Below are 23,517 nucleotides of genomic sequence, written 5' to 3'. Positions count from 1 at the left end.
CAGCCTTGATTGTACTCAGGATAGAGACAGTAAATTGTACTGTGCTGCATTCACCGGGCGATATATACAGCATGCACTGTCCTCAGGATAGAGACAGTAAATTGTACTGTGCTGCATTCACCGGGCGGTGTATACAGCATGGATTGTCCTCAGGATAGAGACAGTACATTGTTCTGTGCGGCATTCACCGGGCGATGTATACAGCATGGACTGTCCTCAGGATAGAGACAGTACATTGTTCTGTGCTGCATTCCCTGGGCGATGTATACAGCATGGACTGTCCTCAGGATAGAGACAGTACATTGTTCTGTGCTGCATTCACCGGGCGGTGTATACAGCATGAATTGTCCTCAGGATAGAGACAGTACATTGTTCAGTGCTGCATTCACCGGGCGGTGTATACAGCATGAATTGTCCTCAGGATAGAGACAGTACATTGTTCTGTGCTGCATTCCCTGGGCGATGTGTACAGCATGGGCTGTCCTCAGGATAGAGACAGTACATTGTTCTGTGCTGCATTCACCGGGCGGTGTATACAGCATGAATTGTCCTCAGGATAGAGACAGTACATTGGCCCTCATTCCGAGTTGTTCGCTCGCAAGCTGCTTTTAGCAGCTTTGCACACGCCAAGCCGCCGCCTACTGGGAGTGAATCTTAGCTTATCAAAATTGCGAACGAAAGATTAGCAAAATTGCGAATAGACACTTCTTAGCAGTTTCTGAGTAGCTCCACACTTACTCGGCAACTGCGATCAGTTCAGTCAGTTTCGTTCCTGGTTTGACGTCACAAACACTCCCAGCGTTCGGCCAGACACTCCTCCGTTTCTCCAGCCACTCCCGCGTTTTTCCCCGAAACGGTAGCGTTTTTTCGCACACACCCATAAAACGGCCAGTTTCCGCCCAGAAACACCCACTTCCTGTCAATCACATTATGATCACCAGAACGAAGAAAAAACCTTGTAATGCCGTGAGTAAAATACCTAACTGCATAGCAAATTTACTTGGCGCAGTCGCACTGCGGACATTGCGCATGCGCATTAGCGACTAATCGCTCCGTTGCGAGAAAAATATAACGAGCGAACAACTCGGAATGACCCCCATTGTTCTGTGCTGCATTCACCAGGCGATTTATACAGCATGAATTGTCCTCAGACTAGAGACAGTACATTGTTCTGTGCGGCATTCCCTGGGCGATGTATACAGCATAAATTGTCCTCAGGATAGAGACAGTACATTGTTCTGTGCTGCATTCCCTGGGCGATGTATACAGCATGAATTGTCCTCAGGATAGAGACAGTACATTGTTCTGTGCTGCATTCACCGGGTGGTGTATACAGCATGAATTGTCCTCAGGATAGAGACAGTACATTGTTCTGTGCTGCATTCCCTGGGCGATGTATACAGCATGAATTGTCCTCAGGATAGAGACAGTACATTGTTCTGTGCTGCATTCACTGGGTGATGTATACAGCATGAATTTTCCTCAGCATAGAGACAGTACATTGTTCTGTGCTGCATTCACTGGGTGATGTATACAGCATGAATTTTCCTCAGCATAGAGACAGTACATTGTTCTGTGCTGCATTCACCGGGCGGTGTATACAGCATGGATTGTCCTCAGGATACAGCAGCACATTGTTCTGTGCTGCATTCACCGGGCGGTGTATACAGCATGGATTGTCCTCGGGATAGAGACAGTACATTGTTCTGTGCTGCATTCACTGGGTGATGTATACAGCATGAATTGTCCTCAGCATAGAGACAGTACATTGTTCTGTGCGGCATTCCCTGGGCGATGTATACAGCATAAACTGTCCTCAGGATAGAGACAGTACATTGTTCTGTGCTGCATTCACCGGGTGCTGTATACAGCATGAATTGTCCTCAGGATAGAGACAGTACATTGTTCTGTGCTGCATTCCCTGGGCGATGTATACAGCATGAATTGTCCTCAGGATAGAGACAGTACATTGTTCTGTGCTGCATTCACTGGGTGATGTATACAGCATGAATTGTCCTCAGCATAGAGACAGTACATTGTTCTGTGCTGCATTCCCTGGGCGATGTATACAGCATGAATTGTCCTCAGGATAGAGACAGTACATTGTCCTGTGCGGCATTCACCGGGTGGTGTATACAGCATGAATTGTCCTCAGCATAGAGACAGTACATTGTTCAGTGCTGCATTCACCGGGCGGTGTATACAGCATGAATTGTCCTCAGGATAGAGACAGTACATTGTTCTGTGCTGCATTCACCGGGCGGTGTATACAGCATGGATTGTCCTCGGGATAGAGACAGTACATTGTTCTGTGCTGCATTCACCGGGCGGTGTATACAGCATGGATTGTCCTCAGGATACAGACAGCACATTGTTCTGTGCTGCATTCACCGTGCGGTGTATACAGCATGGATTGTCCTCGGGATAGAGACAGCACATTGTTCTGTGCGGCATTCACCAGGTGATGTATACAGCATGAATTGTCCTCAGCATAGAGACAGTACATTGTTCTGTGCTGCATTCACCGGGCGGTGTATACAGCATGGATTGTCCTCAGGATACAGACAGCACATTGTTCTGTGCTGCATTCACCGGGCGGTGTATACAGCATGGATTGTCCTCGGGATAGAGACAGTACATTGTTCTGTGCGGCATTCACCGGGCGGTGTATACAGCATGGATTGTCCTCAGGATAGAGACAGTACATTGTTCTGTGCTGCATTCACCGGGCGGTGTATACAGCATGGATTGTCCTCAGGATAGAGACAGTACATTGTTCTGTGCTGCATTCACCGGGCGGTGTATACAGCATGGATTTTCCTCAGGATAGAGACAGTACATTGTTCTCTGCTGCATTCCCTGGGCGATGTATACATCATGAATTGGCCTCAGGATACAGACAGTACATTGGCCCTCATTCCGAGTTGATCGGTCGCAAGGCGAATTTAGCAGAGTTACACACGCTAAGCCTACGCCTACTGGGAGTGTATCTTAGCTTCTTAAAATTGCGACCGATGTATTCGCAATATTGCGATTACAAACTACTTTGCAGTTTCTGAGTAACTTCAACCTTACTCTGCCTGTGCGATCAGTTCAGTGCTTGTCGTTCCTGGTTTGACGTCACAAACACACCCAGCGTTCGCTCAGACACTCCCCCGTTTCTCCAGCCACTCCTGCGTTTTTTCCGGAAACGGTAGTGTTTTCATCCACACGCCCATAAAACGCTGTGTTTCCGCCCAGTAACACCCATTTCCTGTCAATCACATTACGATCGCCGGAGCGATGAAAAAGCCGTGAGTAAAAATACTATCTTCATTGTTAAATTACTTGGCGCAGTCGCAGTGCGAATATTGCGCATGCGTACTAAGCGGATTTTCATTGCGATGCGATGAAAAATACCGACCGATCAACTCGGAATGAGGGCCATTGTTCTGTGCTGCATTCCCTGGGCGATGTATACATCATGAATTGGCCTCAGGATACAGACAGTACATTGTTCTGTGCTGCATTCCCTGGGCGATGTATACATCATGAATTGGCCTCAGGATACAGACAGTACATTGTTCTGTGCTGCATTCACCGGGCGGTGTATACAGCATGGATTGTCCTCAGGATTGAGACAGTACATTGTTCTGTGCTGCATTCACCGGGCGATGTATACAGCATGGATTTTCCACAGGATAGAGACAGTACATTGTTCTGTGCTGCATTCACCGGGCGATGTATACAGCATGGATTGTCCTCAGGATACAGACAGTACATCGTTCTGTGCTGCATTCACCGGGCGGTGTATACAGCATAAATTGTCCTCAGGATACAGACAGTACATTGTTCTGTGCTGCATTCACCGGGCGGTGTATACAGCATAAATTGTCCTCAGGATACAGACAGTACATTGTTCTGTGCTGCATTCACCGGGCGGTGTATACAGCATAAATTGTCCTCAGGATACAGACAGTACATTGTTCTGTGCTGCATTCACCGGGCGGTGTATACAGCATGGACTGTCCTCAGGATAGAGACAGTACATTGTTCTGTGCGGCATTCACCGGGTGGTCTATACAGCATGGACTGTCCTCTGGATACAGACAGTACATTGTTCTGTGCTGCATTCACCGGGCGGTGTATACAGCATGGATTTTCCTCAGGATAGAGACAGTACATTGTTCTGTGCTGCATTCACCGGGCGGTGTATACAGCATGGACTGTCCTCAGGATAGAGACAGTACATTGTTCTGTGCTGCATTCACCGGGCGATGTATACAGCATGGATTGTCCTCAGGATACAGACAGCACATTGTTCTGTGCTGCATTCCCTGGGCGATGTATACAGCATGGATTGTCCTCAGGATAGAGACAGTACATTGTTCTGTGCTGCATTCACCGGACGATGTATACAGCATGGATTGTCCTCAGGATAGAGACAGTACATTGTTCTGTGCTGCATTCACCGGGCGGTGTATACAGCATGGACTGTCCTCAGGATAGAGACAGTACATTGTTCTGTGCGGCATTCACCGGGTGGTCTATACAGCATGGACTGTCCTCAGGATACAGATAGTACATTGTTCTGTGCTGCATTCACCGGGCGGTGTATACAGCATGGATTTTCCTCAGGATAGAGACAGTACATTGTTCAGTGCTGCATTCACCGGGCGGTGTATACAGCATGGACTGTCCTCAGGATAGAGACAGTACATTGTTCTGTGCTGCATTCACCGGGCGGTGTATACAGCATGGATTTTCCTCAGGTTAGAGACAGTACATTGTTCTGTGCTGCATTCACTGGGTGATGTATACAGCATGAATTGTCCTCAGGATAGAGACAGTACATTGTTCTGTGCTGTATTCCCTGGGCGATGTATACAGCATGGATTTTCCTCAGGATAGAGACAGTACATTGTTCTGTGCTGCATTCACCGGGCGGTGTATACAGCATGGACTGTCCTCAGGATAGAGACAGTACATTGTTCTGTGCTGCATTCACCGGGCGATGTATACAGCATGGATTGTCCTCAGGATACAGACAGTACATTGTTCTGTGCTGCATTCACCGGGCGGTGTATACAGCATAAATTGTCCTCAGGATACAGACAGTACATTGTTCTGTGCTGCATTCACCGGGCGGTGTATACAGCATGGACTGTCCTCAGGATAGAGACAGTACATTGTTCTGTGCGGCATTCACCGGGTGGTCTATACAGCATGGACTGTCCTCTGGATACAGACAGTACATTGTTCTGTGCTGCATTCACCGGGCGGTGTATACAGCATGGATTTTCCTCAGGATAGAGACAGTACATTGTTCTGTGCTGCATTCACCGGGCGGTGTATACAGCATGGATTTTCCTCAGGATAGAGACAGTACATTGTTCTGTGCTGCATTCACTGGGTGATGTATACAGCATGAATTGTCCTCAGGATAGAGACAGTACATTGTTCTGTGCTGTATTCCCTGGGCGATGTATACAGCATGGATTTTCCTCAGGATAGAGATAGTACATTGTTCTGTGCTGCATTCACCGGGCGGTGTATACAGCATGGACTGTCCTCAGGATAGAGACAGTACATTGTTCTGTGCTGCATTCACCGGGCGATGTATACAGCATGGATTGTCCTCAGGATACAGACAGCACATTGTTCTGTGCTGCATTCACCGGGCGATGTATACAGCATGGACTGTCCTCAGGATAGATACAGTACATTGTTCTGTGCTGCATTCCCTGGGCGATGTATACAGCATGGATTGTCCTCAGGATAGAGACAGTACATTGTTCTGTGCTGCATTCACCGGACGATGTATACAGCATGGATTGTCCTCAGGATAGAGACAGTACATTGTTCTGTGCTGCATTCACCGGGCGGTGTATACAGCATGGACTGTCCTCAGGATAGAGACAGTACATTGTTCTGTGCGGCATTCACCGGGTGGTCTATACAGCATGGACTGTCCTCAGGATACAGATAGTACATTGTTCTGTGCTGCATTCACCGGGCGGTGTATACAGCATGGATTTTCCTCAGGATAGAGACAGTACATTGTTCTGTGCTGCATTCACCGGGCGGTGTATACAGCATGGACTGTCCTCAGGATAGAGACAGTACATTGTTCTGTGCTGCATTCACCGGGCGGTGTATACAGCATGGATTTTCCTCAGGATAGAGACAGTACATTGTTCTGTGCTGCATTCACTGGGTGATGTATACAGCATGAATTGTCCTCAGGATAGAGACAGTATATTGTTCTGTGCTGTATTCCCTGGGCGATGTATACAGCATGGATCTTCCTCAGGATAGAGACAGTACATTGTTCTGTGCTGCATTCACCGGGCGGTGTATACAGCATGGACTGTCCTCAGGATAGAGACAGTACATTGTTCTGTGCTGCATTCACCGGGCGATGTATACAGCATGGATTGTCCTCAGGATACAGACAGCACATTGTTCTGTGCTGCATTCACCGGGCGATGTATACAGCATGGACTGTCCTCAGGATAGATACAGTACATTGTTCTGTGCTGCATTCACCGGGTGGTCTATACAGCATGGACTGTCCTCAGGATACAGATAGTACATTGTTCTGTGCTGCATTCACCAGGCGGTGTATACAGCATAGATTTTCCTCAGGATAGAGACAGTACATTGTTCTGCACATAGGGAAATTTTGATCTTTACGGGGCGGGCACTGATTCGGATGTCACAGGTACCCAATATGTGTTTGGGTCAATCTCTGGTCCATCCAGAAATTGTAGTAAGTGATCTTAGTAAATGCCAGTGTAGCATTAGAGTGTTTTTCATATGTGCAGTTAGTGGACCCTAAATCCTCCTCACACCTGAATCACATCTCTCTGTGCAGGGGGCGAGCAGCAATTCTGTGCCTGGCATTTCTGCCAGATATCCTGGTAGCTGGATCCTATGACAAGAGAGTGAGCGTGTATGATCCAAGAGGTAAGGCACACCATATGCCAATACTATACATCTATATGGGGGGCTTCCACAGCCTTTGTGTTCTGAAAGTCACATAGGAAGGAAATAAAAACTTTGTTATATAGACACTATGGTTACATTTAAATGAATGGCATCATACAACACTGGTAACCTTCTAATGAGGATGAGGCATAGGATTGAGGGGAGCAGTGATCCCTCTTGTGATCCTATTTGTAGCATCTCGACCATTGATCAAGTGTCGCAAGATACATTCCAGCCCTGTGCTGTCCCTGGGGGCTGACGATCGTCACATTGTGTCTGGAAGTGAGGACAGGACACTGGTGGTGTTTGACCGCAGAACTAATGCAGTTTCACAGCGGATACAGGTAGGATACTGGTTAAATAATCTCTGGATACAAAGTACCCCTTCTTCACATATGCCCACTTCTCACTTATAGATACAGATTACACTGCTTGTTGTACATTATTACTCCAGAGCTGCTTGTTGGCAAGATGCTGCTCAGCAGGTTTCACTGTAGCCTCAATTTACCTGACAACCACTGTACACAGTTGTATTGCATTCAGGCTGTGACCATGAGGTTTCCATATATTTGTGGCCTTTTATGTACATACTTAGACAGTACATAGGTAGGTTAGAGCTACCAGTATTCTGTTCTCACTCTTATCCTAGAAGGTTCTCCTCTCATACCTGCTGCCGCATCCTTTATCCTCATTTATTGCCCTTTGTCTCTCACCCAGCTGGAAAACTACCTGTTCTGCATGTCCTATGAAGCGCCGCAGCTTTGGGCAGGAGACAACCAAGGTCTGGTTCATGTGTACGGGAGCCACGGAGGGACATTCCAGCACCTGCGGGTACTGGAAATTACAGTTTGATATCGGTACATTATGGATACAGATCATAGTATAAGCTGTATAAAATGATGTTATATCAGCCTAATACTTGTATATTGTGTCATTAGGGGCCTTATTCAGGTTTGTTAGCAAACCAAAAAAGTAAGCAATTGGGTAAAACCATGTGCACTGCTGGGGGGAGCAGATGTAACATGTGCAAAGAGAGTTAGATTTGGGAGGGTTATATTGTTTCTGTGCAGGGTAAATACTGGCTGCTTTATTTTTACACTGCAATTTAGATTTCAGTTTGAACACCCGCCACCCAAATCTAACTCCCTCTGCACATGTTACATCTGCCCCCCCCCTCCCTTGCAGTGCAGATGGTTTTGCCTAACTGCATACTTTTTTCATTTGCTAACAAAACCTAAATAACTCCCTAGGTCAGCGGTGGCCAACCAGTGGCTCTTGAGCCGCACGAGGCTCTTTCTTTATTTAAATGTGGCTCCCAACACTCTAAATCATGTGACCACAACAGATACAGAAACTGCTACACTCCAGCCAGACATGCAGCAGCACTACAGGGACTGGAAACTGAAGGAGTCGGATACTAGAGGTGACACACCCACCAGCAAACAGAGGACACATTAGGGGCTGCAGCAATGGCACGACTTGGTGGGGGAACTTTAGTGACACATGAGGGTGGGCTAGAGTGACACAAGGCGAAGCTGGCTGGGGTGACACAGAAGGGTCCTGGCAGAAGTGACACATGGAGGAGCTGACTGGAGTGATGAAGGAGGGTGCTGGGAGTAGTGACACATGTGAAAGCTGGCTGGAGTGACATAGGAGGGTGGTAGCAGGAGTGGCACATGGGAGAGCTGGCTGGAGTGACATGGGGGGTGCTGGCAGGAGTGTCACATGGGGAGCTGGCTGGAGTGACATAGTAGGGTGCTAGCAGGAGTGTCACATGGGGAGCTGGCTGGAGTGACATAGTAGGGTGCTAGCAGGAGTGTCACATGGGGAGCTGGCAGGAGTGACATAGGAGGGTGCTAGCAGGAGTGTCACATGGGGAGCTGGCTGGAGTGACACATGGGGGAACTTAAGTTTATTATGTGAATCTGGCTTTTTCTAGTATTTTATGTGAAAGTGGCTTTTTCAATGGATCTGACTTTAAAATTTCTTATTTTATGTTGTTTCTGGCTTTTTCAATGCATTTTATATCAGGGGCGTGGTCTAGCAGGCACAAGGCCACATTCCATTTTTGCATGCGCGCCTTCGGCTCGATGTCGGCTCTTTGACGTACCTAACAAGATTTTTTGTCTCTTTGTCACTGACTGGTTGGCCGCCCCTGCCCTAGGTTATGATGCATACCTTCAGACTGATTCCTCTATGTAACTCGATTTAACAAGCTGTCATCTGTTTATAGTCTGCCTGTAATGTCTGCACAATGTATAAGTTCTACATGCTGTGTTTAGAGGATCTGCCATAATTTGCTGTTAACAGTTTACTAACAACATTCCAGCATTCTTGCCTGTTGCTTTTTCTGTAGGCTCCCTCATTCTTTATCTTCTCCTCAGTGTGTCCCCATCCTTTATCTCCCCCCCACCCCACCCCACCCCCTTACCCTGATTATCTGCTCTTCCGGTGCATCCTTTCCCAGTGCCTTAGCTTGTCCACTCTTCCCCTGTGTTCTGCCCTGCTTGTCCGCCCTGTGTGCCCTGCTTGTCCTCTTTGCCTTTGCTTGTCTGCTCTTCCCGTGTTCTGCCTACTTGTCCTCTCTGCCTTTGCTTGTCTGCTCTTCTTCTGTGTTCTGCCCTGCTTGTCTTCTACACCTTTTCTTGTCCACTTTTCCCCTGTGCTCTACCCTGCTTGTTCTCTCTGCCTTTGTGTTCCGCTCTTCCCCTGTGTTCTGTCCTGCTTGTTCTCTCTGCCTTCTCTTTTCCGCTCTTCCCCTGTGCTCTGCCCTGCTTGTCCTCTATGCCTTTGTGTTCTGCCCTGCTTGTCCACTCTTTCCGTGTTCTGCCCTGATTGTCCTCTCTTCCCCTGTGTTCTGCCCTGCTTATCCTCTCTGCCTTTGTGTTCTGCCCTGCTTGTTCTCTCTGCTTTCGCTTGTCTTCTCTTTTCCTGTGTTCTGCTCTGCTTATCCGTTCGTCCACTGTGTTCTGCTCTGCTTGTCCGCTCGTCCGCTGTGTTCTGCCTTACTCGTCACCTCCTTCCTTGCATCCTGCCCTGCTCATCCTCCCTCCCCCTTACACTGTCCTGTATTATTACCTTATTCTCCCCCCTGATCCAGTTATCCTGTGCTTACTCTTTCCGCTCAGTGTTTTGATGTAGGTCACGCTTCACAAGTTACTGGTATCTGGCACTCAGCGGGCGCACTCTACACAACTTCCACTGATAAAACTATGAAGGTAGGTGTGTGGAGGGTGAGGACATTATCAGCAGTAATGACCTGTGAAAAACACACAAACGTGTCTGGGTGAATTATGCATGGTGGGAAGATTTCGTTTGAAGTGATAGAAAATCAGTTCCTCTTCCGATCTGGGGGACACTGCGGTCTTGACTATGGCTTAGAGGAGCTGGCACAGGATTAGACACTAAAATATTAACTAAAATAGACCCTCTCTATCCCCTCCCACCCCCGCCGGACCACAGTTTTACTTTTAGGCCCTTGGAGTAAGGCAGGCTTTCTAGTTTTTTCTTTATATTATTGATTGTCCCTGCGCCTCAGTCCCTGTTTACAGTGCTCTGTGCACTATTAGAGTGGAGCCTTGATTAGTATAGGCTGCTGGAGAAGTGCACTAGAAGCGCCGGCCCCGCTCTGCCTCCCAGCTCAGAGGAGGTCACCGGACTGGGACCTATAGCAGTGTGTCTGCCCCGTGGGAGGCTGGGGTCTACAGAAACATAGTAAAGCAGTCACAGCCTACCACCGAGTAGCACTGGGTTGCAACTCTAAGGTCACGGCACCGCTCAGTGCGCAACCCTGTGACTGGGTAGGGCGGCTCAAGCAGACAGAAGGATTCCCTCATGAAACCTGGGCAGGATTAGGCGTCAGTTTCCCATTTCCTCCCAGCGCTGCATTGCAAGAGGCTCCTCCCCCAGCCTTCCATGGCGGAATTCTCAGAGAGAACAGAACACTGGGAACAGAGGAGGCTGCAGTGGTCTGGGAGCACTTTCTACCTACTAATTACAGTGTATGCAGCTTTCTCACTGTTTACAGGGGATTTATAGCGCTATAACTACTACATAGGTTGGATTATAAGATGTATAACCCTTCTTGCTGGTTATATTTAGCTCCAAGGCTAACTAAACATAATGTGATTTTACAGATTATTGAATGTTTAACACTGTTACAGCATTTCCCTCAGACTCCTGCACGTCTCTTTCAGAATCATTACGTGCCCATTCCCCCACATTTACTTGCTGTTTATTATTTCTCTTACAATTTAGTCAGCTTTGTATATATACTATGTATATATATATATATATATATATATATATATATATATATGTGTATATATAATGTGTTATATGGGATCCGGTCAAGATCCCGGCGGCAGGGCTCCTGGCAGTCAGAAAAGTAACACCGGAATCCCGAATAGGGTCTCCAGCCGGGCACTGGGATCCCGAACGAGCATCCACCGCCATGCCAGAGAGGTAAAATGCAGGGGTGGAGGAGGTTAGGTTTAGGCTGTAGGGAGGTGGGGGCTAGGTTCAGGCACCACTAGGGAGGGTTAGGCTGTGGGGGGTTAGGTTCAGGCTACGCAAAAGAAGGGCTAGGGGGCCGGGGGGAAGGTAAGTATACTTACAGTCGGAATTCTGATCATCGGGATGCTGCGGTCGGTATTCTGGCTGCCGGCATCCCAACTGCCGCAACTCAATCTCAACCCATATATATATATATATATATATATATATTATATCACTCCAAACGGCGGCATTTGCGTTCTGATGAAAGTTGAAAAACTGAAACGTTAACAACTGACTGGGGCGTCCGTCTCTTCATTTCTGTACTGTTGAAAGTCCTCAAGGAGTGCCGCCTTTTGGAGTGATATATTGTATGCCTAATTGGTTGGATGGCACCTGAGGCAATTTTTCTATAAGGTGGAGTGCCGGTGACTATTGGTTCTATATATATATATATATATATATATACAGGAGACAAAGACTGCGGCACTCAGGGTCTTTTGCTTGAAAAAAGTTGTATTAAGAATTCAATTACATCGCGCACCTGCGCCCCACCTGGTGGGGCGCAGGTGCGCGATGTAATTGAATTCTTAATACAACTTTTCTCTATCGTCCTAAGTGGATGCTGGGGTTCCTGAAAGGACCATGGGGAATAGCGGCTCCGCAGGAGACAGGGCACAAAAGTAAAGCTTTTACAGGTCAGGTGGTGTGTACTGGCTCCTCCCCCTATGACCCTCCTCCAGACTCCAGTTAGATTTTTGTGCCCGGCCGAGAAGGGTGCAATTCTAGGTGGCTCTCATAAAGAGCTGCTTAGAGAGTTTAGCTTAGGTTTTTTATTTTACAGTGATTCCTGCTGGCAACAGGATCACTGCAACGAGGGACAGAGGGGAGAAGAAGTGAACTCACCTGCGTGCAGGATGGATTGGCTTCTTGGCTACTGGACATGAAGCTCCAGAGGGACGATCACAGGTACAGCCTGGATGGTCACCGGAGCCACGCCGCCGGCCCCCTCACAGATGCTGAAGCAAGAAGAGGTCCAGAATCGGCGGCTGAAGACTCCTGCAGTCTTCTTAAGGTAGCGCACAGCACTGCAGCTGTGCGCCATTTTCCTCTCAGCACACTTCACACGGCAGTCACTGAGGGTGCAGGGCGCTGGGAGGGGGGCGCCCTGGGAGGCAAATGAAAACCTTTAAAAAGGCTAAAAATACCTCACATATAGCCCCAGAGGCTATATGGAGATATTTACCCCTGCCTAAATGTACTAAATAGCGGGAGACGAGCCCGCCGAAAAAGGGGCGGGGCCTATCTCCTCAACACACGGCGCCATTTTCTGTCACAGCTCCGCTGGTCAGGAAGGCTCCCAGGTCTCTCCCCTGCACTGCACTACAGAAACAGGGTATAACAGAGAGGGGGGGCAAAATAAATGGCAATATATTAATATAAAAGCAGCTATAAGGGAGCACTTAATCATAAGGCTATCCCTGTCATATATAGCGCTTTTTGGTGTGTGCTGGCAGACTCTCCCTCTGTCTCCCCAAAGGGCTAGTGGGTCCTGTCTTCGTATAGAGCATTCCCTGTGTGTCTGCTGTGTGTCGGTACGTGTGTGTCGACATGTATGAGGACGTTATTGGTGTGGAGGCGGAGCAATTGCCAAATATGAGGATGTCACCTCCTAGGGGGTCGACACCAGAATGGATGCCTTTATTTGTGGAATTACGGGATAGCGTCAACTCGCTTAAGCAGTCGTTTGCCGACATGAGGCGGCCGGACACTCAATTAGTGCCTGTCCAGGCGCCTCAAACACCGTCAGGGGCTGTAAAACGCCCCTTGCCTCAGTCGGTCGACACAGACCCAGACACAGGCACTGATTCCGGTGGTGAAGGTGACGAATCAACCGTATTTTCCAGTAGGGCCACACGTTATATGATTTTGGCAATAAAGGAGATGTTACATTTAGCTGATACTACAGGTACCACTAAACAGGGTATTATGTGGGGTGTGAAAAAACTACCAGTAGTTTTTACCGAATCAGAAGAATTAAATGACGTGTGTGATGAAGCGTGGGGTGCCCCGATAAAAAACTGCTAATTTCAAAGAAGTTATTGGCTTTATACCCTTTCCCGCCAGAGGTTAGGGAGCGCTGGGAAACACCTCCTAGGGTGGACAAAGCGCTAACACGCTTATCAAAACAAGTGGCGTTACCCTCTCCTGAGACGGCCGCACTTAAAGATCCATCAGATAGGAGGATGGAAAATATCCAAAAAGGTATATACACACATGCAGGTGTTATACTACGACCAGCTATTGCGACTGCCTGGATGTGCAGTGCTGGGGTAGTTTGGTCAGAGTCCCTGATCGAAAATATTGATACCCTGGACAGGGACAATATTTTACTGTCGTTAGAACAAATAAAGGATGCATTTCTTTATATGCGTGATGCACAGAGAGATATCTGCACACTGGCATCACGGGTAAGTGCTATGTCCATTTCGGCCAGAAGAGCTTTATGGACACGACAGTGGACAGGCGATGCGTAGAGGAGTTATTTGGGGTCAGTCTATCGGATTTGGTGGCCACGGCTACGGCCGGGAAATCCACCTTTCTACCTCAAGTCACTCCCCAACAGAAAAAGGCACCGACCTTTCAACCGCAGCCCTTTCGTTCCTTTAAAAATAAGAGAGCAAAGGGCTATTCATATCTGCCACGAGGCAGAGGACGAGGGAAGAGACAGCAACAGGCAGCTCCTTCCCAGGAACAGAAGCCCTCCCCGGCTTCTACAAAAGCCTCAGCATGACGCTGGGGCTTCGCAAGCGGACTCGGGGGCGGTAGGCGGTCGTCTCAAGAATTACAGCGCGCAGTGGGCTCACTCGCAGGTAAATCCCTGGATCCTGCAGATAATATCTCAGGGGTACAGGTTGAAATTAGAGACAGAGCCACCTCGCCGTTTCCTGAAGTCTGCTTTACCAACGTCCCCCTCAGAAAGGGAGACGGTTTTGGAAGCCATTCACAAGCTGTATTCTCAGCAGGTGATAGTCAAGGTACCTCTTCTACAACAAGGGAAGGGGTATTATTCCACTCTTTTTGTGGTACCGAAGCCGGATGGCTCGGTAAGGCCTATTCTAAATCTGAAGTCCTTGAACCTGTACATAAAGAAGTTCAAGTTCAAGATGGAGTCACTCAGAGCAGTGATAGCGAACCTGGAAGAAGGGGACTTTATGGTATCCTTGGACATCAAGGATGCGTATCTCCACGTTCAAATTACCCCTCACACCAGGGGTACCTCAGGTTCGTTGTACAAAACTGTCACTATCAGTTTCAGACGCTGCCGTTTGGTTTGTCCACGGCACCTCGGGTCTTTACAAAGGTAATGGCCGAGATAATATTTCTTCTTCGAAGAAAAGGCGTATTAATTATCCCATACTTGGACGATCTCCTAATAAGGGCAAGGTCCAGAGAACAGCTAGAGATGGGTTTAGCACTATCTCAAGAGGTGCTAAAGCAGCACGGATGGATTCTGAATATTCCAAAATCCCAATTAATGCCGACAACTCGTCTGCTGTTCCTGGGGATGATTCTGGACACAGTTCAGAAAAAGGTTTTTCTTCCCGAAGAAAAAGCCAAGGAGTTATCTGACCTGGTCAGGAACCTCCTAAAACCAGGAAAGGTGTCTGTACATCAATGCACAAGAGTCCTGGGAAAAAATGGTAGCTTCTTACGAAGCAATCCCTTTCGGCAGATTCCATGCAAAGGGATCTGTTGGACAAATGGTCAGGGTCGCATCTTCAGATGCACCTGCGGATAACCCTGTCGCCGAGGACAAGGGTATCCCTTCTGTGGTGGTTGCAAGAGGCTCATCTATTGGAGGGCCGCAGATTCGGCATGCAGGATTGGATCCTGGTGACCACGGATGCCAGCCTGAGAGGCTGGGGAGCAGTCACACAGGGAAGAAATTTCCAGGGAGTGTGGTCGAGCCTGAAAAAGTCTCTTCACATAAGCATTCTGGAACTAAGAGCAATCTACAATGCTCTAAGCCAGGCGGAACCTCTGCTTCAAGGAAGACCGGTGTTGATCCAGTCGGACAACATCACGGCAGTCGCCCATGTAAACAGACAGGGCGGCACAAGAAGCAGGAGGGCAATGGCAGAAGCTGCCAGGATCCTTCGCTGGGCGGAGAATCACGTGATAGCACTGTCAGCAGTATTCATCCCGGGCGTGGACAACTGGGAAGCAGACTTCCTCAGCAGACACGACCTTCACCCGGGAGAGTGGGTACTTCATCCAGAAGTTTTCCACATGCTATTAAACCGTTGGGTAAAACCAATGGTGGACATGATGGCGTCTCGCCTCAACAAAACACTGGACAGGTATTGCGCCAGGTCAAGAGATCCGCAGGCAATAGCTGTGGACGCGCTGGTAACACCTTGGGTGTACCAGTCGGTATATGTGTTTCCTCCTCTGCCTCTCATACCAAAGGTATTGAGGATTATACGGCAAAGAGGAGTAAGACTAGTGGCTCCGGATTGGCCAAGAAGGACTTGGTACCCGGAACTTCAAGAGATGGTCACGGACGATCCGTGGCCTCTACTTCTGAGAAGGGACCTGCTTCAGCAGGGTCCTTGTCTTTTTCAAGACTTACCGCGGCTGCGTTTGACGGCATGGCGTTTGAATGCCAGATCCTAAAAGGAAAAGGCATTCCAGAAGAAGTCATTCCTACCTTGATAAAGGCAAGGAAGGAAGTCACCGCGAAGCATTATCGCCGTATTTGGCGAAAATATGTTGCGTGGTGCGAGCAGCGGAGTGCTCCGATGGAGGAATTTCAACTGGGTCGTTTTCCTACATTTCCTGCAATCAGGATTGTCTATGGGTCTCAAATTGGGATCTATTAAGGTTCAAATTTCGGCCCTATCAATATTCTTCCAAAAAGAATTGGCCTCAGTCCCTGAGGTCCAGATTTTTATCAAAGGAGTACTGCATATACAGCCTCCTGTGGTGCCTAAGGTGGCACCGTGGGATCTAAATGTAGTTTTAGATTTCCTCAAATCCAATTGGTTTGAACCACTAAAGAATGTGGATTTGAAATATCTCACATGGAAAGTGACTATGTTACTGGCCCTGGCTTCGGCCGGGAGAGTATCTGAACTGGCGGCTTTGTTTTATAAAAGCCCTTATTTAATTTTCCATTCGACATAGGGCAGAGCTGCGGACGCGTCCGCATTTTCTCCCTAAGGTGGTATCAGCGTTTCACCTGAACCAGCCTATTGTAGTGCCTGCGGCTACAGACGACTTGAAGGACTCCAAGTTGTTGGACGTTGTCAGAGCCTTAAAAATATACATTTAAAGGACGGCTGGAGTCAGAAAATCTGACTCGCTGTTTATACTGTATGCACCCAACAAGTTGGGTGCACCTGCTTCTAAGCAGTCGATTGCTCGTTGGATTTGTAACAAAATTCAACTTGTACATTCTGTGGCAGGCCTGCCACAGCCTAAATCTGTTAAGGCCCATTCCGCAAGGAAGGTGGGCTCATCTTGGGCGGCTGCCCGAGGGGTCTCGGCATTACAACTCTGCCGAGCAGCTACGTGGTCAGGGGAGAACACGTTTGTAAATTTTTACAAATTTGATACCCTGGCATAGGAGGACCTGGAGTTCTTTCATTCGGTGCTGCAGAGTCATCCGCACTCTCCCGCCCGTTTGGGAGCTTTGGTATAATCCCCATGGTCCTTTCAGGAACCCCAGCATCCACTTAGGACGATAGAGAAAATAAGAATTTACTTACCGATAATTCTATTTCTCGGAGTCCGTAGTGGATGCTGGGCGCCCATCCCAAGTGCGGATTATCTGCAATACTTGTACATAGTTATTGTTAACTAATTCGGGTTATTGTTTAGGAAGCCATCTTTCAGAGGCTCCTCTGTTATCTTACTGTTAACTGGGTTTAGATCACAAGTTGTACGGTGTGATTGGTGTGGCTGGTATGAGTCTTACCCGGGATTCAAAATCCTCCCTTATTGTGTACGCTCGTCCGGGCACAGTACCTAACTGGAGTCTGGAGGAGGGTCATAGGGGGAGGAGCCAGTACACACCACCTGACCTGTAAAAGCTTTACTTTTGTGCCCTGTCTCCTGCGGAGCCGCTATTCCCCATGGTCCTTTCAGGAACCCCAGCATCCACTACGGACTCCGAGAAATAGAATTATCGGTAAGTAAATTCTTATTTTTTCATGCAAAAGACCATGAGTGCCGCAGTCTTTGTCCCCTGTATCAGTATCTACTCTGGGGGCACCGGGGCAGCCATTCAAACAGAGGGAGTGCCGGTCTTTGGACTATTGTATATATATACATATATATATATATATATATATATATATATATATATATAGGTCTTCACCTGGAGCTAGGGCACTTTAAATATGGCTGTAAAAATCTCCCCCCTCACTCCATACCCTGCAGCCTGCTGGGAGACTCCGCTTTTTCATTTGCCCACAGGAACAGGGTGCATCTGTGTAACTTTTTATTTTTCAACTTTACGTAATAGTATTTCTTCTTACAATTTGGAATGGTGTGATCACTCCCGTCCCAGAAAAGCAGATAGGAGTTAGGTTTTACATAAACCTCTGCTTGATCCAGAAGCCAGACAGTCCTTCCCGGCAGGGCAGATTGGATAGTGGGTATCTCAGTCCTTGCACATGCCGGGGCACTGATCTCCACCAGGACAGGACTTTGTAGCCGCGTTACCATAAAAATACAGGTGCGACTGCTGCAAAAGCCGCAGCCATGTCTGTATCTGACTATTAATCAGCCCCTTAATCTCCCGGGAAGCTGCAGGGGTTTACGTGGGGTGAGCATTGATTTTTAGAGTCAAATTAAAAGTGTCCTAGCAGAAGCCATCTATACCCCGGGGTTCCAGTGTCCCCCAATGGGCTCAGAAAAAAAAGATGTAGCACAAGTATACAAATCCCATTTACATTACAGTTCAATGGATAGGAGCGACGTCCTGCTCTGCAGTGACAGTCCAGCCCTGTCTCAGGTGGATCAGAACCTCATATTTGAGACTTACACTTTTCTTTGTTCTGTTTCCAGGTGCACATTCCTACTGATCCTCCTAAGACCCTCAGTACACAGACACACAGCTGTGTGGTCAACGGGGTAAGAGCGTTGTGTTGTGTGGATGGACTGGGATTAAACTCTGAATAAAGAATAAGTCACAGGGTCATAAAAACCAATACAGGCTACTATTAGTGGATAGATCCAAGAGATCAGGTCCAACCCTTTCCTCTAGCTTACCTATTCTCCGAGCCCTGGCCCAGTCTCTAATCGGCCATTTGTGATTCCACATTCCATATGCCCATATTGTGCGCATCTTGCGGCACGCCTGCTTCCTGTGTGTGCGCGCCTGCTCTGTATTAGTCATTATTGCTGATTAGCCTTACACACCTGCACTAAACATTGTCTATGTTATAAGGCCCCATTACAGACCACTTATGCCTCTGTAGTTGTGTGTGTGTGTAGATGTAATCGATATGTATATCACTCTCAATCTCCTGTATTTACGTGCAATGTGTTCCGGAGCATGCACAGTTTGAAAACGCACAAGATACGCTCCGCAGACCACCATCGTTCATCTCCACCATCATCTTCTCTATGTGCAAGCGGCCAGTTTGCACTAAGACAGAACAGACTTACTATGAAGCCTTTAATTACCAGGGTAATCCAGAAAGTAATGACCGTTTGACTGCAAAAAACAAACCCTCTGTCATGTAGGCATTTATCATATCTGTCCACGAGCTTTAGAATCCCCCTGTTGTACTCGGCTACCTCCAGTCCATTGAACAGATTGCAGACTGCAAGCTTCATCTCATCATTCCTTCCAAAACGTTTTCCGCCCAGGAACTCTCTGAGCTTAGTGAAAAGGTGACAAATCACTTTGAGCAAGGTCCGGGCTATAGGGTGGATGATCGAAAGCCTCCCACCCAAAACTCACAAGTGATGGGCGTCCCGGTCCATTTAGTACCATGGGGTATAGACAGGTCCACTAGGAGCCATGGGCAGTTTAATAATTTGACAGTGTGGGCTGGCTCCTCCCTCTATGCCCCTCCTACCAGACTCAGTTTAGAAAATGTGCCCGGAGAAGCCGGTCATGCTGAAGGAAGCTCCTGAAGAGGTTCCCGCATTTATTTTGTATGTTTGTTATTTTTCTCTAACGTCCTAGAGGATGCTGGGGACTCCGTAAGGACCAAGGGGAATAGACGGGCTCCGCAGGAGATAGGGCACTTTAAGAAAGCTTTGGATTCTGGGTGTGCACTGGCTCCTCTCTCTATGTCCCTCCTCCAGACCTCAGTTTTACACTGTGCGCAGAGGAAGATGGGCGCACTGCAGGGAGTTCTTTGCATTAGAAAGCATTTTTGTTTGGATTTTTCTATTTTTACAGGGAGCACTGCTGGCAACAGGCTCCCTGCATCGAGGGACTGGGGAGAGAGGAGCAGACCTACTTAAATGATAGGATCTGCTTCCTCAGCTACTGGACACCATTAGCTCCAGAGGGGGTGAACACAGGTTCGTCCTGGGCGTCCACCCCCGGAGCCACGCCGCCGTTCTCCTCACAGAGCCAGAAGAACAGAAGCAAGAAGACGTCTCAGGCGGCAGAAGCCTTCAGCGGCTTCACTGAGGTAAAGCACAGCACTGCAGCTGTGCGTCATTGCTCCACACACCTCACACACTCCGGTCACTGTATGGGTGCAAGGCGCAGGGGGGGCGCCCTGGGCAGCAATAATAACACCTCTTAGATGGCAAATAGGTATATACATGTACAGCTGGGCACTGTACATGTATATAAAAGAGCCCCCGCCATTTTTACACAAATTTGAGCGGGGCTTCTCCCTCAGCACTCACCAGCGTCATTTTTCTCTCCACAGAACGCTGAGAGGAAGCTCCCCGGACTCTCCCCTGCTTACACACGGTGAAGGGGTGTGTAAAAGAGAGGGGGGGGGGCACATAATTGGCGGATAAGATATTATACAGTGCTGCTGGGGAAAAACATTTTGTGTTGGTCTCCAGGGTCATTGCGCTGGGGTGTGTGCTGGCATACTCTCTCTCTGTCTCTCCAAAGGGCCTTAAAGGGGATACTGTCTTCAGAAAAGAGATTCCCTGTGTGTATGAAGTGTGTCGGTACGTGTGTGTCGACATGTTTTACGAGGAAGGCTCGCTTAATGTGGAGCGGGAGTGTTTGAATGTCAGGTCGCCGTCGGCAACGCCGACACCGGACTGGGTGGATATGCTGAATGTCTTTAATGCAAATGTGAATCTCCTGCATAAAAGGTTAGACAAGGCTGAGGCTAGGGATCAGTCAGGTAGCCAGACCGTGCCTGTCCCTGTGGCGCCAGGACCTTCAGGGTCTCAAAAGCGCCCCTTATCCCAGGTCGCTGACACAGATACCGACACAGATACTGACTCTAGTGTCGACTATGAGGATGCAAAATTAGAGCCGAAGGTGGCAAAGGGTATTCGATACATGATTATTGCCATAAAAGAGGTTTTGCATATCACTGAGGAACCCCCTGTCCCTGACATGAGGGTTCACATGTATAAAGGGAAAAAGCCTGTGGTCACGTTTCCGTCCTCATTTGAGCTAAGCAAATTGTGCGAAAAGGCTTGGAAGTCTCCGGATAGGAGACTACATGTTCCCAAAAGGATTCTTATGGCATATCCTTTTCCACAGAAGGATAGGATACGATGGGAATCTTCGCCTAAAGTAGCCAAGGCACTGACACGCTTATCAAAGAAGGTGGCACTGCCTTCTCCGAATACTGCTTCCCTCAAGGATCCTGCTGATCGCAAGCAGGAAATTACCATGAAGCACATTTACACACATTCAGGAACTATCGTTAGACCGGCCATGGCGTCGGCCTGGGTTTGTAGTGCTGTCGTAGCATGGGCAGACTCCTTATCTGCGGAGATTGACACCTTAGATAGGGATGCCATTCAAATGACCATAGAGCATATCAGAGATGCTGCCTTGTATATGAGAGATGCTCAGAGAGACATTTGTTTACTAAGCTCCAGAATAAACGCTATGTCTATTTCTGCTAGGCGACTCTTGTGGACCCGACAGTGGACGGGAGACGCCGACTCAAAGCGGCATATGGAGTCATTGCCTTACAAGGGGGAGGAGTTGTTTGGAGAAGGCCTCTCGGACCTTGTCTCTACTGCTACGGCCGGTAAATCGAATTTTTTACCTTATGTTCCCCCGCAGCATGCTAAGAAGGTACCGCATTATCGAATGCAGTCCTTTCGTTCCAATAAAAGCAAGAAGGTACGAGGATCGTCCTTTGTTGCCAGAGGTAAAGGCAAGGGAAAAAAGCTGCACTCGGCTAGTTCCCAAGAGCAGAAGTCCTCCCCTACTTCCGCAAAGTCCACCGCATGACGCTGGGGCTTTCCGGGGGGGGTCAGATCAAGTGGGGAAACGTCTTCGTCTGTTCAGCCACGTCTGGGTTCTCTCACAGGTGGATCCCTGGGCAATAGAGATTGCTTCCCAGGGATACAGACTGGAATTCGAAGACATGCCTCCTCGCCGGTTTTTCAAATCGGCTCTGCCTGCTTCCCCGTCGGAGAGGGAGCTGGTGGTAGCTGCAATTCACAAATTGTACATTCAACAGGTGATAGTCAAAGTTCCTCATCTCCAGCAAGGAGAGGGTTATTATTCATCCCTGTTTGTGGTACCGAAACCGGACGGTTCGGTCAGACCCATTTTAAATCTGAAATCCCTGAACCTGTACTTGAAGAGGTTCAAGTTCAAAATGGAATCGCTCAGAGCGGTCATCGCCAGCCTGGAGGGAGGGGATTGGATGGTGTCACTGGACATAAAGGATGCGTACCTTCATGTTCCGATTTTCCCTCCTCACCAGGCGTTCCTGAGATTTGCAGTACAGGACTGTCACTACCAATTTCAGACGTTGCCGTTTGGTCTTTCCACGGCCCCGAGAATTTTCACCAAGGTAATGGCGGAAATGATGGTGCTCCTGCGCAGGCAGGGCGTCACAATTATCCCGTACTTGGACGATCTCCTCATAAAGGCGAGATCTCGGGAGAAGTTGCTGGACAGCGTGTCTCTGTCTGTGAAGACGTTGCAGAGGCACGGCTGGATTCTCAATTTACCGAAATCCCAGCTAGTCCCTGCAACGCGTCTGACCTTTTTGGGCCTGATTCTAGACACAGACCAAAAAAGAGTTTTTCTTCCAGTGGAGAAGGCTCAGGAGCTCGTAGCTCTGGTCAGGAACCTATTGAAGCCAAAAAAGGTTTCAGTGCATCATTGCACGAGGGTTCTGGGGAAGATGGTGGCTTCATACGAGGCCATCCCCTTCGGCAGGTTCCATGCAAGGACCTTTCAATGGGACCTATTGGACAAATGGTCCGGGTCCCATCTACACATGCAAAAACGGATCACCCTGTCTCCCAGGGCCAGGGTGTCTCTCCTGTGGTGGCTGCGCAGTGCTCACCTCCTGGAGGGTCGCAGGTTCGGCATTCAGGACTGGGTCCTGGTGACCACGGACGCGAGCCTCCGAGGTTGGGGAGCTGTCGCACTAGGAAGAAATTTCCAGGGTCTCTGGTCAAGCCTAGAGACTGGTCTCCACATCAATGTCCTGGAGTTGAGGGCCATATACAACGCCCTACGCCAAGCGGAGGAATGGCTTCGGAACAAACCGGTTCTGATTCAGTCAGACAACGTAACGGCAGTGGCTCATGTAAACCGCCAAGGCGGCACAAGGAGCAGAGTGGCCATGGCAGAGGCGACCAGGATTCTACGCTGGGCGGAAGGCCATGTAAGTGCACTATCAGCAGTGTTCATCCCGGGGGTGGACAACTGGGAGGCGGACTTTCTCAGCAGGCACGACCTGCATCCGGGAGAGTGGGGACTTCATCAAGAAGTCTTCACACAGATCACGGATCGGTGGGGACTGCCTCAGATAGACATGATGGCGTTCCGCCTCAACAAAAAGCTAAAGAGGTATTGCGCCAGGTCAAGAGACCCTCAGGCGGTTGCGGTAGACGCTCTGGTGACAC

At 48.6% G+C, this 23,517-nt stretch overlaps 1 protein-coding gene across 4 annotated transcripts in view; it reads left to right on the top strand.

Annotated features, from left to right (window-relative positions):
- FBXW9 (F-box and WD repeat domain containing 9) overlaps nucleotides 1–23,517 on the top strand; it is an 88,977-nt gene that overhangs the window by 57,851 nt on the left and 7,609 nt on the right. For 3 of the 4 annotated variants that reach the window (XM_063931175.1, XM_063931176.1, XM_063931177.1), the window contains exons 6-10: nucleotides 6,857–6,948; nucleotides 7,165–7,313; nucleotides 7,687–7,800; nucleotides 10,098–10,187; nucleotides 18,541–18,606. In XM_063931175.1, the coding sequence (XP_063787245.1) occupies nucleotides 6,857–6,948; nucleotides 7,165–7,313; nucleotides 7,687–7,800; nucleotides 10,098–10,187; nucleotides 18,541–18,606 (511 nt within the window). Of the gene's footprint in view, nucleotides 1–6,856; nucleotides 6,949–7,164; nucleotides 7,314–7,686; nucleotides 7,827–10,097; nucleotides 10,188–18,540; nucleotides 18,607–23,517 lie in introns of those variants that run through there. The other variant, XM_063931178.1, reaches the window with a different exon arrangement.

The sequence above is a fragment of the Pseudophryne corroboree genome, chromosome 6, assembly GCF_028390025.1.
Source record: "Pseudophryne corroboree isolate aPseCor3 chromosome 6, aPseCor3.hap2, whole genome shotgun sequence".
NCBI classification, from domain to species: domain Eukaryota; kingdom Metazoa; phylum Chordata; class Amphibia; order Anura; family Myobatrachidae; genus Pseudophryne; species Pseudophryne corroboree.
Note: the sequence above shows the minus strand (reverse complement) of the source record. Positions and strands in the feature narration are given on the sequence as shown.